Source organism: Mastigoproctus giganteus, chromosome 12 (assembly GCF_048544385.1).
Source record: "Mastigoproctus giganteus isolate SK-2022 chromosome 12, ASM4854438v1, whole genome shotgun sequence".
NCBI lineage: Eukaryota > Metazoa > Arthropoda > Arachnida > Uropygi > Thelyphonidae > Mastigoproctus > Mastigoproctus giganteus.
The window spans coordinates 135,780,856-135,794,068 of NC_143586.1; the positions used below are offsets into that span (position 1 = coordinate 135,780,856).

Genomic DNA, 13,213 nt, shown 5'->3' on the forward strand with positions numbered 1-13,213 from the left:
TTTAAAGGATACCAAAATCTCGATCTTTGTTGGAATTAAAATTTTTTTTTTTTTTTCCTGCCACTGTATAACCCTTGTCATTTTTGTACCAGTAAAATCAAAATAAAAATCAAATTTATTTTTATTATAAATTTAAAGTACTTCTTATTCAAGCTTAAAGTTTTATACTTGACAATAAGTTAGTAATAGCAAATGATGCAAGAAAGAAAGCTTATATAGCATCAGGCAACACTTAAAATATCCCCCTCCAACAGTTTTGTCTAGTTCTTCTTGAATTTATTCAAACTACTTGTTAGCTGAAGACAAATTTCTATACATATCTCCTGCAACCATCCTTTATTAAATGTATGCTTTTTCATGTAGTCCGAGCAACAGGAAGGGCACCATCAGCATTGAGCTTAGTCAGTACATTCAGAGCCTTAAACACCTCAATCAAATCTCCTAGCAGGTGCCTAATCTCTAGCTGCTGCAGTTTGTATAACTGAAGCTTTTCCTGATAAGTGCACCCTTTTGTTCCCCTCACTAATCTTGTTGCTGTTTTCTGCTCCAGTTCTGGCCGATCGACATCCTTCCTAAAATGAAGCTTCCAGACCTGTATGTAGTACCTCAAGATGTAGACTAACCCTTGCCTTATGCAGCAGGAGAAGATAATCTCCTCTTTAATCCTACTGGCAAAATTCCTGTATATCATTGACAGAATCCCCTAGGATATCCTGGTAGCCTGTGTGTACTGCTCAGAGAACTTTGTATCTGACTGCATAATTATCCCCAGGTCTTATTTCATTATCCACTATATCCACCACTATCCCAAGTGTGGTACCACACATTTGTTACGTTAATCTTTGATTACTGCTACCCATATGTAGTACTTTGCATTTGTTTGTCAATGTTAAACTTCATTTTCCACCTCTAAGCCCATCTGTTTAGTTTGACTATTTTGATGCATTCATTAGATAAAGTTGGTGAGAGGAAGTTATGTTATACGAATTAATCCAAATTTTGAATGTGGCATACGCATAGCAACAATACCGGCAAGAACCCAGCTCCTTGACCATGTCCCTCACAAATACACCACTCAGACTTCTAAAAGTCACTAGCAGAGTAGAGGCATATTATACCTGCTGGATGTAGAAATCATGTAATTTTTTCTTAAGAAAAATGATCAAAAAATTTGTAATTGGAATTTAATTTCAGTTGGGAAAAACTGCCATCTTTTAGGAGTGGAATTATGAATTGAATTACACAATGAAAGCATTAAGAAAATTTCTCATCTTACTTTTTTGAGAACTATGCTATTTCCTGAACTTTCAATAATACTTCTACAGTAATGTTATAGACCTTTGCACATCTGCTTGTCAATTGTTGTTTGATTTGAGAACATAGTTTACAAAAATAATGATACATTTTTTTATTTGTTCACATATTTCCCAGTGACTTTGCAACCCTAGTACAAAGCAGATGTTACTGAGTGACTTGTAAGCCACTCATAACTAATTAGTTATGTGTGGAACTTTCAAATTAAGAAAATGGCAAAGAATACACTCACTGTGCCTAAACTATTCAGAACAATTTATGCATTGCCCAATTTTAAACCAAGCTTTGACCACTGCCTAAAAGAAAAACAAGTAATCAGGAATGGCCATTCAGTTTCAGTATTGCTGGCAGAAGATCTGTTTACTTTTTTGAAAGTCCCAGAATAAGACTTACTTTTTGTTTCTAATTATATATATATTTTTTTTCTTTTCTAGTAAAAGACAAGAACGGTATAAAGTACCAAATCACAAAATATCAAACCAGGAATGGTCTGTAGTCTGCTTTACATTTGATGACTGGGAAAAGTTATCTAAAATTCTTCAAAAGAGCAAGTCTATACATGACAAAAGGCTTTTGAAAGAGATTGATGAGAAATATATACCAAGTTTAGTACAGGTTATTGCTCAGAGGGTTAGTAAATTTTTCTCATACACTCATTATTTAGATGTGCAATTTTTTTTTAAAGGTTTTGTTTTTTTTAAACAGTTATTATAATTAACTGATTAACTTTGTGTGGCAGGACAAGATTCTTAGAAAGAAAATGCTGGAAATGGCTCCTCGTAGGACATCTGCAAGGATTGATAAAATAAGGCAACAGAAGGAAGAAGAGGTAAGAGCATTAGCTTAGAAGCAGATTTGAAATCTAATATAAGAAACTGTACTTCTTGATTATCTTTCTTGCAAATGATGCAAGAAAACAAGCTCATATGGCATCAGCCAAAAAAAAAAAAAACTTTCCATTCACTCTAAAAGTTTGTCCTGTTCTTCCTTGAATTTATTTAAGCTCTTAACTTCCAGAATAACAGATGGAAGTTTGTTCCAGCAATAACCCACTTTCTACCAATGGACAAATTGCCACACATCTGTTCTGCAGCTGTCTTTCCTCAATTTTAATTTATGCCTCCTAAGTGTGTAATCTGAGCAAGCTCAATGCTGTTTCAGCATTGAGCTTGCTCAAACCATTCAAAGCCTTATACACCTTAATAAAATCACCTATCAGGTGTCCAGTCTTCAGATGCTGCAGTTTGCAAAAAATTGACTCCTTTCTTGGTTTTTCTTTCTTTAAGAGCAACCCTTTGTTCCACCCACCAATCCCTTCACTCCTCTCTGTACCCATTCCAGCAGCTCTACATCATTCCTGAAATGAGGCCTCCAGACCTGTATGCAGTACTCAAGGTGTGGCCTGACCATTGCTGTATACAAAGGGATAATCACCTACTTAACCCTGTAGAAAATTCCTATATATCATTGACAAGACACCATGGATACTCTTGCAGCCTTTTGGCACTGCCCAGTAAACTTCATATCTGACAGCACAATTACTCCCAGGTCTTTTTCGTTCTTCACTACCCTGAGTGTAGTACCACCCAGTTGGTACATTCGTGGATTACTGCTGCAATTAATCCAAGAGTAACATTATTTTTCAATTTAAAGACTTCAATTGCCATTTCTCAGCCCATCTGTTTAATTTTTTTAGATATTGTTGCAGCAACATACTTTATATTACTGTCATTAACTACCCTGCCAACTTTTGTATCATCTTAAAACTTAGACATTAAACAATGGTCTCAGCACTGAACCCTGTCAGACTTGACTAATAACATTTGTCCACAAAGAGCAGTGTCCATTGATAACCACTCTGCCTTCTCCCACTCAACCATTGCTTTTATCCATAGCAGTAACTTGCCCTTAATTCACAGTGCTTCATTTGTACAGCAGCTTTTTATATGCAACAGTATCAAAAGCTTTCCTGAAATCCAAGTATATGATATCAAAATTTATTTTATGCATACAGTTCCTTTGTTACTGCATCATGATCCAATAAAATTGGTCAGATAAGATCTTTGCTTAAAGAACCATTGCAGTGACTGAAGTATAATGGCACTCCTGTCTGGATAGTCCTGCAGTACTTCTTTAAACAGTGTAGTGAAGTTTAGTTTATTGGATCAGGATGAAATTGCATCAACCCAGTACTCAAAATTTGCTACACTGCATGAAGTTTCATCCCCAGACAAACAAAGTAGGGTCTGGAAATATTTTAAAGAGAGAATGAAATATTTTTTATAAATGTAAATACCAGAAATGTAAATTTTTGGTTAAATTGTTTGCCTGGGGATGAAATTTGGTAAGAATATCCTTTTTTGCTCTTGATTAATCTTGTTGCTCTTCTACATGCCTTCTAACAGATCTATATGCCTAAAATGAGGTTTCCAAACCTGTATGCAGTATTCTAGATATGGCCTAATGATTGCCTTATATGTAGTACAGTGTTTAGGTTCTAGTGGCACTGGTATTTCCCATAACATCATAATCAATTTTATTGTGTTGAGCACAATACTCTGCAAAGGCAGGAAGTGTGAGTCATATGTGGTTTATTTAGTGTAATATAGGGTTATGTTGCCTGAGTTTTCCAGGTATGCCCCCCACCTCCCAAAAAAAAATTTCATTAGAAGTGAGCACTAGGGGATAGACAAGTAAGTTGGAAGAAAAGTAACAGAAGTTAGGTAGTAGAGGAGAATAGCCATCTATAGGTTGAGGTGAAGTAAAGTGGGTGGGTGTCCAAAGGTGAATACAAAGGTGGCAAGGCAAGAGAGCCTTGTTGCCAGTGGCAACAGTGTACTTAAAAGTGCCAGCATCCCACACTGGGTTGGATTTGAAAGTGTCAACAAAAGAGTGAATGGAGGCTACATGGAACCCTACCCAGAAGTGGCTAGAAAGTGAACACAGAGGTAGTGTATTATGACAGAGTAATTGTCCTGCCTGACCCAGCATGAAGATTCCGCACTGGGCAGGACAATGGGTCGGCAAGTCCAATTCTGAAATCCAGCCCAGTAGGGGTTACCATCTCAAACATAGGTGGTGGAATTGCTGGATTAGATTGGAGGTCCTGTCTGCCCCAATAAACAAGTCCCATTATACACAGATTAAGAGTGTCAGTTCAAATATGCTAATAGGTTGGAAGGGTGGCTCTAGTGGTGGATGATTTAAGGCTTATCCATGGGTTGTTTCTTAGGGTGGTGTGGTGGCATTAGAATAATGCCTGGCAAGCCAGTCTGCACTGTTCAGCAAACTTCATATTTGGCTGCACAATTACCCCCAGGTCTTTTTCACTTTACACTTCCCTGAGTGTAGTACCATCCAGTTGGCACGTTTCTCTTTGGTTATTGCTACACATATGCAATACTTTGCATTTGTCAATGTTTTTAACACCAGTTGACACTTCTCAGCCCATTTTCCCAACTTATCTAGATCTTTGTTGCAGCCCGTGGATCAAGAGACCATCGCAACATTTAAGGTCTACTGCATAAGAAAAACATTTGAACAAGCAATTGTTAAAACTACAGGAGACGATGCAATTTCCTTAACAGAGTCCTGGAAAAATTATAACATCAGACATGCAATAAAAAATATTCAGCATGCTTGGCAACAAATAACTGCAAACGTGTGGAAGCACATTTTGCCTCATTGTGCAAAGCAAATAGTAGTGGTTTCGAAGAATCTGTTATAGAAGAAATAACAAATATTGGAAGAGAACTTGGATTTGATGAACTAGAAAATGACGATGTTCGGGAACTGCTTAATTCATACTCAGAAGAATTGACTGATGATCTCCTACTTTTAGATCAACGAAGAGCATTTGAAGAAGCCGACAATGATGCCGAAGAACGAGATAATGTGCAAGTGAAGGAGTTCACTCTCAAGGAATTCAAAGATATCTTTCGAGCTGTAGAAGTAGTGAAGCAAAAAATTATGGATGCTGACCCCAACCTCGATCAAAGCATGCAAATGCACTGAGATGTGGATAAAGCACTCTGCATCTACCAGCATATGTCCGAAAATTTAAAGGAGAAAACACTTCAATCTACGCTGCTAAAATATTTTGAAAGACAATAAAGGTTTTCGCCAGTGTAAACTTGCCTTTAGGAATGATGTTTAGATTTTTTTTTTTTTTTTTTATGGGCATCTCTGTAGCCAGGTAGGCAGGAGCAGCAGTGTGTAGCACACGCTTCTTGATTAGACTGGGGTTCGAACCCGTGACCACCAAATATAGAGGATGCAGAAAGGTCAGGGGATGACCACCACATATCACCGGAGCAATATGGCCTTAGTTGCTAATGCTCCTAAAAACCAAACAACAACAAATATTTTTTTTTTTTTTTTTTTGCTTTCTATAATTACAGTACTATATGACTTTGTTAATAATAAATTTAAATTATAAGTATATTCTTTTTATCCTTTACTGTAATATTTCGTTAATAAACATAAAAACTTGTATAAAATTTTCATTACCTATTTCCTAGATAGTATGAATCAGAGCTGTAATACTCAATATGTTCTACGTTGATAATATTAGTAAATTAATAAGAGGAGTTTTACCTATTTCCGTGCCTCCGTAGCCAGGTGGGAAGGAGCAGCAGTGCGTAGCACACACTTTTTGATTAGACCGGGGTTCAAGCCTGTCACCACCAAATACGGAGAATGCGGAAAGGTCAGGGAATGACCACCGCATATCCCGGAGCAATATGGCCTTAGTTGCTAATGCTCCTAAAAACCAAATAACAAACAAACCTATTTCCATTGATCTGGAACTAATTACCATATTTTACACATAATTATAACTTCGAATAGTGCAAATTTGAATAATGTGACTACTTCATGAGATTCATTAGTCGCACTAATCGCGACCTAACTGTATATACTTTTGTTTGCCCTTAATGCCACACTACCTACGCCAATTTATATGATGATTATATATGTGAGACAGTATCAAAAGCTTTACTAAAATCTAAATATATGTCACAGTTATTCTTGAAACGGTATCAAATGTTTTAATAAAATTTAAATATATGTCACAATTATTCTTGAGACAGTATCAAAAGCTTTACTGAAATCTAAACAGCAGGCGCCAGTTATAGTGACCACGTTTGCAAATTGAATTTTGATTCTAATAAGCAAAAATCAACGAATATTATCCACAATATAAAGCACAAAGAAAAATATAAAGCACAAATTTACACTTTATTTCCAGAAGTTTATTACCAATTAAATGGTATGTGAAAATCGAAATAATAGCATAATACACATAGCATAATCTCAACAGCGTAATCATATAACGTAAACTTGATAGAATAATACTTTATTTCTGTATTACTGGTGCACTCTGCTATTATTGCATTAATACTTTATTTCTGAATTACTGGTGCACTCTGCTATTATTGCATTTTAATATATTAGTTTAGTGTAATATTCTCAATTAAATTGAATTTGAATGGAAATAATACCTCAGACCAGAGCAGAAAAGCAAAGGGCTCAAAGTAGTAGTAGTGCTGTGGCTTGTAGAAAAACTGAGGGGAGGGGGGGGCAGTTGCTTCTATTGGAACATGCAGCATGGAAGGCAAGGTACTAGAGATTTCAGTTACTACTGTGGGTCATCACACAGAACCAAGTAAATACACAGGCTGTATTAGGGTAACTAAGAGTAAGAACAGGTACATGTATACTTGCATGTACACTGAGGTAATGAATCCAGTTGACACAGGTGATGACTTCAATGTTCAGACAGTTTGGATTGACATAAGCACTGCAAAAACAAAAATGAGAGCAGAAGACCTAATGACTGTGATGAGTATACCAAACAGTGATACAGAGAAATAATGGGCCAGTAAATCAGAATGTCTTGTAATGCTTAATTTTAACTGTAATTTGTGTATTGTCACTCACACACTCTGAAGACTTTTGTAGATTTTTTGGATGAATGTTTCCGACAGCAGTACATTAGAGTGGCAACAAGAGGAAGCAGTACCCTTGATCTGATTATCAGTAGTGATTCTTCATGCAGTAAGGATCTGCTGGTGAAGATCAATTGGGTGGGAGGGATCATAGTGTACTGATGTGGAATTTACTTAGAAAAATAACTATTGTCAAGGGTAAAAGGAAAGACTTACTTTCATAAAGTGATTACAGTGTTCTCAGACAGATTTTAAATTCTATGCATTGGAACCAACTGATGATGTTACCAATAGCAAATTCTAAATGGGAAGCATTCAGGGAACTGATCATATAGGCTACTAGTCTTTTCATAAAAAACTTTATTAGATAGTATGAATCAGAGCTGTACTACTCAATATGTTCTACATAGATAATAATATTAGTAAAATAATAAGAAGAGTTTACCTCAATATAGTGCGTAGAACACTTCCGTATGATACCCTCCAGAAATTAAAACGAAAAAATTGACAACTTACCGGTACATTAGAGTAAAATATAAATAATTAAATTTAACACAATTCAAATCAATTTAAAACAATTAAAAACAATTAAAAATCAAATTAACGCAATTAAAAGAATCTAAAGCTTTTGTAATTTTTCCTGCTCATGAGATAAAAAATTGAATAAATACAATGAATAATTCTATTCACGTGTTCATTGAACATTTCTTTTGTGATTCAATCAATTCAGCAAGAACAGTTGTGAGTGCTGCACAAGCATGGGGGGAAATTCCAACTTTCCTTATGTTAATCGGGGAGTGGCTGTACCGAAAATATTCAAAACGATTTTCCTTCCTATAAACCAGATACTTAAATAGAGATTATTTGTCTTCGCACATGCACGTAAAGGTCCACGCATCGGAGATCAAATATGGCCGCCGAACATTAACAGAATTCTCGTGTAATTTAATTTCAACGGTTTCTGCAATTAATAGTCGCGTATAATTACGTTGAACGTTAAGTATTTTGGCTTCGTTAAATAAAAAAGTATGTTTTTTGTTAATGGCATGAAAGGCTAATTCAGACGCTGCTGAACGAGAAGCACGAACTGAGGCTTCATGTTGATTTACACGAATATTAAGAGAAAATCGGGTCGAACCCTGATAAGACGAGTTGCAATCACCGCAAGAAATGTTGTATAACAGATCATTAATTTGTGTTGCGAACGCTGAAAGAACTGAGCGATTGTTCAGTATAGTGTGTAACTTCCGTATTGGCCTAGCTACAGTTTTAAATTTGGTATCTTTAAAGAATCTGTTAAGCTGTTTGTGCCACTGTTCAACATATGGGAGAAATAAAGTATTTTTTGATATTACTATTGTTGATTGGTGTAGTATTGGTGTAAGGAAGGAAAATCGTTTTGAATATTTTCGTTAGATTCTTTTAATTGCGTTAATTTGATTTTTAATTGTTTTAAATTGATTTGAATTGTGTTTAATTGATTATTTAATTATTTATTTTACTCTAATGTACCGGTAAGTTGTCGGTTTTTCCGTTTTAATTTCTGGAGGGCATCATACGGAAGTGTTCTATGCACTATATTGAGGTAAACTCCTCTTATTATTTTACTAATAAAAAAACTTTAAGAAATACTGTTCAAGGCTCAGACCTAAATGGATGTCTGATTAGCTGATAAGACTTGTTTCAGAGAACAAAAATGCACAAGAGAGGTCTTGTAAATGATATACAGGAACTCCCCGACTTACATAATACTCGACTTGCATAAATTCGAATTTACGTGTTTTTGCCAGCCAGTGCAAACTTAAAAAATATGGAAACTTATTTTGCATCTGTAGGGATTAATGGAGGTATTGTAAAAATATCATAATGTGAACCCATATTAGGTTGTTTTTTTTTTTATTGTAATTAATTCCAAGTCCTTGGAAGTTGAAAAAGAAAAAAAAAAAAAAAAAACCCAGTAACATATTGGTTGGTGGTTTTTTGTTTTTTTTTGTTTTTTTTTTGTAATTCGTTCCAAGTCCCTGGAAGTTAAATTTTGCTATATTACTAAGCTGTTTATCTCTCTAAAAGGTCACTTTTGTAATGAAAATTGCATTACACTTTCGTTGTTATCATATATTCTGTTATAAGAATCAATTTTGAATGCCTTTTTGATATTTTTCTAAAGCACATTTCTGGAGGTTACGACCAAAAAACAGTAAAAACAATTTGCACTTTCTGGTTTATTGGGATTTTCTCTTAATGCATCTGATTATAAACAGGTAGTAAACTCGATCTTAATGCAATCCTGATAACTGGAATTCTGTGGGTTTTTACATTATGGTATTATGGTGGAATGTTTCCCTTCACTGAAATCTTCAATCGTATAAAAACAAATTTCCAGAAACTTCTCTTCATTCCTATTTACGTATTACAATGATGAAGGGAAAGGGACCAACGGAAAGTGCAAGTGCTGGCAGTGCCAGGAAACGAAACAAAATTGATTCAGAAATAAAGATGAAAATGATTCAGAAGTATGAAGCAGAATAAAGTTTGTCATCTATTGCAAGGGAATTACGTCTTGCTGCTTCAACTGTGAATACTATTTTAGAGGGCGGTGCACGTATAAAATAACATGTCAAAGGATCAATGCACTTAAGATCAACAGTGATCACAAAACAGTGTTCGGGTGCTATATAAGATTTAACAACTATTAATAATATGAATGGAAAATCAGATTCAGAAGCAAGAGCCCCGAGTCCAATGGCCATTCAAGCAAAAGCAAGAAGTATTTATGAAGATATTAAGGATAAGTACGGCGAACTCCAAGCCAAGTTCATGGCAAGCAACACGTGGTTTAATAGGTTCAAGCATCACACTTGTTTCCAAAACATTAAAGTATGCAGTTTAGTCGCCAGTGCCGATTCTGCCGCTGCAGAGAAATTTTGTGATGTGTTGGAAAAAATTATTGATGAAGGCGGCTATTCAATGCAGCAAATTTTTAACGTTGACAAGACTGCTCTATAGTGAAAAAAAATGCTGGATCGAACATACATTGCCAAAGAGGAAAAGACAATGCCAGGTTTCAAGGCGTCAAAAGATAGGGCCACGCTCTTGCTTGGGTCTAATGCAGCGGGAAATTACAGATTAATAACACTGCTTGTGTACCATTCTGGAAATTCTCTTGCATTAAGGAGCATCAATATAGCCACCCTGCCTGTGCATTTCTGATCAAATCAGAGAGCATGGATAACTATATCTCTCTTTTTGGATTGGTTTAAATGCTGCTTCATTCCCGAGGTTGAAAAATATTGTAAAGACAACAACATTCCTTTCAAGATTTTGCTTCTATTAGATAATGCTCCTGGACATCCTACGCATCTAGATGATTTCAATTCGGACGTGAGAGTCTTATTTCTACCGCCAAAAACGACTTCACTCATCCAACCTATGGATCAGGGTGTTATTTCGAATTTAAAAGTATACTATTTATGCACAAATTTGCTCAGGCATTGTTTGCAGTAGACGATGAGAAAAATTATGTTAAGAGACTTTTGGAAATCTTACAATATTTACCAAGCCATCTTAAACATTAATAAGGCCTGGGAGTGGAAATTACTAAAAATTGCTTAAATGGTGCATGGAAGAAAATATGCCCATGGCACGTAAAAGCCTTCGAAGGGTTTGAAAAAGACGAATCATACAAAGAATTTACAGAGAAGATTGTAAAGGTTGCAGAACTACTTCAGTTGGAGGTTGTTGCCAAAGACTTGGAGGAGTAAGAGGAAGAAGAGAAGGAATTATCTATCAAAGAACTTATTGACTTGCAGGCATCGATAGTGAAAGAAGAAAATGCTGACAAAGCTCAAGATGAACCAAATGAGGAGCTGAGACGCTTTATCACCAGAGAGATTGCAATGGCATTTCGTGAAATTGCATCGGCAATGGTGAGGTTTGTGAAGATGGATCCTGACAGCGAACGATTCTTAAAAGTTAACAGAGAGGTGAATGATATGCTTGCTTGCTACAAAGAAATCTACGATGAAAAGAAAAAAGCCACCGCCCAGTCATCCATTAATATGTTCTTTCATAAGGTTGATCAGCCGACCTCTTCTAAATCTCCACAGTCCTCAACCTCTGCAGTGGCATACTTATCAGCTGAAGACGTCAATTCTGGCAAAAATGCTTGAGAGGTAAAACTTACTGACATGTCTCCACTCTAATTTTATAATTTTGAAATTTTTTAAATTGCATGCTTTTGTAATTTTTCCTGCTCATGAGATAAAAAATTGAATAAATACAATGAATAATTCTATTCACGTGTTCATTGAACATTTCTTTTGTGATTCAATCAATTCAGCGAGAACAGTTGCGAGTGCTGCACAAGCATGGGGGGAAATTCCGACTTTCCTTATGTTAATTGGGGAGTGGCTGTATAGGAATTTTGCTTGCAAGGATAAGGAGATGATTATCCCCTTGTATAAAGAAATGGTCAGGCCACACTTTGAATACTGCATGCAGGTCTAGAGGCCTCATTTTAGGAAAGATGTAGAGCTGCTAGAACAAATACAGAGAAGGGCAATGAGATTAGTGAGTGAAAGAAAGGGTTGCTGTTACCAAGATAGGCTTAAGTTCTGCAAATTGCCGTTTCGGGAGAATAGGCAACTTCGAGGTAATCTGATTGAGGTGTTATAAGGCCTTGAATGGTTTCAGTAAGCTCAGTGCTCATGGGATGGGATTCTTCCATTTGCTCAGATTCCACATCTAAGGGACATAAATTCAAATTGAGGAAAGACAGTTGTAGAACAGATGCATGGAAATTTGCCTTTAGCCAGCTACCCACTAATTGCTGGAACAAACTTACATCTGTCATGGAAGTTGACAGCTTAAATAAATTCAAGGCTGGACTAGACAAACTTTAGGTGTGAATAGGAAGGTTTTTTTTTTTTTGGCTGATGCTATACAAGCTTGCTTTCTGGCATCATATGCCTCTACTAATGCTAACACAGAAGCCTATGGCAGATATAAACTAGTCAGTCATCAAGTTACAAAGGCAAACTAAAGCAGATTAAGAGAATGAGAAGTTTCTGCCAAATAATGCAAAATTACATCAGCAAAACATTTTATGTTTATATTAACAGTAGAAGGAAATGGTTGAATCATTGGTCTGATTGATGTTGATGATACTGCTCAGGTTGCTAACAGGCTGAATAGGCACTTTGAATCTACTTTCACCCGTTAGGAATTCTTTAGTAAAGTAGATGTCAAAATTTTATCAAACTCTAACAGGGAGCTAAATAATTTTGTAATCATTGAGAGAAAAGTGAAAGAGAAATTGTCAAAATTGATCATAAAAATGGTACCTGGAATGGATGGGGTCTATCCAATTATATTAAGAGAGGCAACAAAGGAGATGAACAAAAGCTTAGCCATAATTATGAGAACATCTTTGGATTCAGGAGAGGCCACTGTTGACTGGAGATGTATGAATGTATCCTCAATTTACATGGGATGTCAGAGGTTGACATGAGTAATTATATATGTGTTAACTTAACTTCTGTTCCAGGGAAAATAATGTAGTAACTGGTTAAAGTATTTCCGGATCATCTAGACAGGAGTGCAGTTATACTTAAGTCACTGCATGGATTTCTTAAGGGGAGAATTTGTCTCAAATATTATCATTTGCGTTAGCAGAGGCATATGATACAAGAAAGCAAGCTTGTACATTATCAGCCAAAAAAAAAAAAAAAAAAAAAACCTACCCATTTCACCAATCCAATTTGCTCCAAATGTTTGTCTAGGTCTGCCTTGATAATTTAAGCTGTCAATTTCTACAACAACAGATGGAAGTTAGTTCCAGCAATCAACCACCTACTGGCTAACAGCAAACTTACGCACATCTATTCTACACCTTACTTTCCTCAATTTGAATTTATGTCCCCTCAGACAATTAATTTGGGCAAGTTCATTTG

The 13,213-nt window shown here is 35.8% G+C and overlaps 1 protein-coding gene across 2 annotated transcripts in view; it reads left to right on the forward strand.

The window, feature by feature from the left end:
• The window catches only part of LOC150077445 (chromatin remodeling regulator CECR2-like), a 285,275-nt gene that overhangs the window by 140,992 nt on the left and 131,070 nt on the right, over positions 1-13,213 (forward strand). For both annotated transcript variants that reach the window (XM_090386312.1, XM_090386313.1), the window contains exons 7-8: positions 1,749-1,944; positions 2,054-2,143. In XM_090386312.1, the coding sequence (XP_090242438.1) occupies positions 1,749-1,944; positions 2,054-2,143 (286 nt within the window). The remainder of the gene's footprint in view (positions 1-1,748; positions 1,945-2,053; positions 2,144-13,213) is intronic.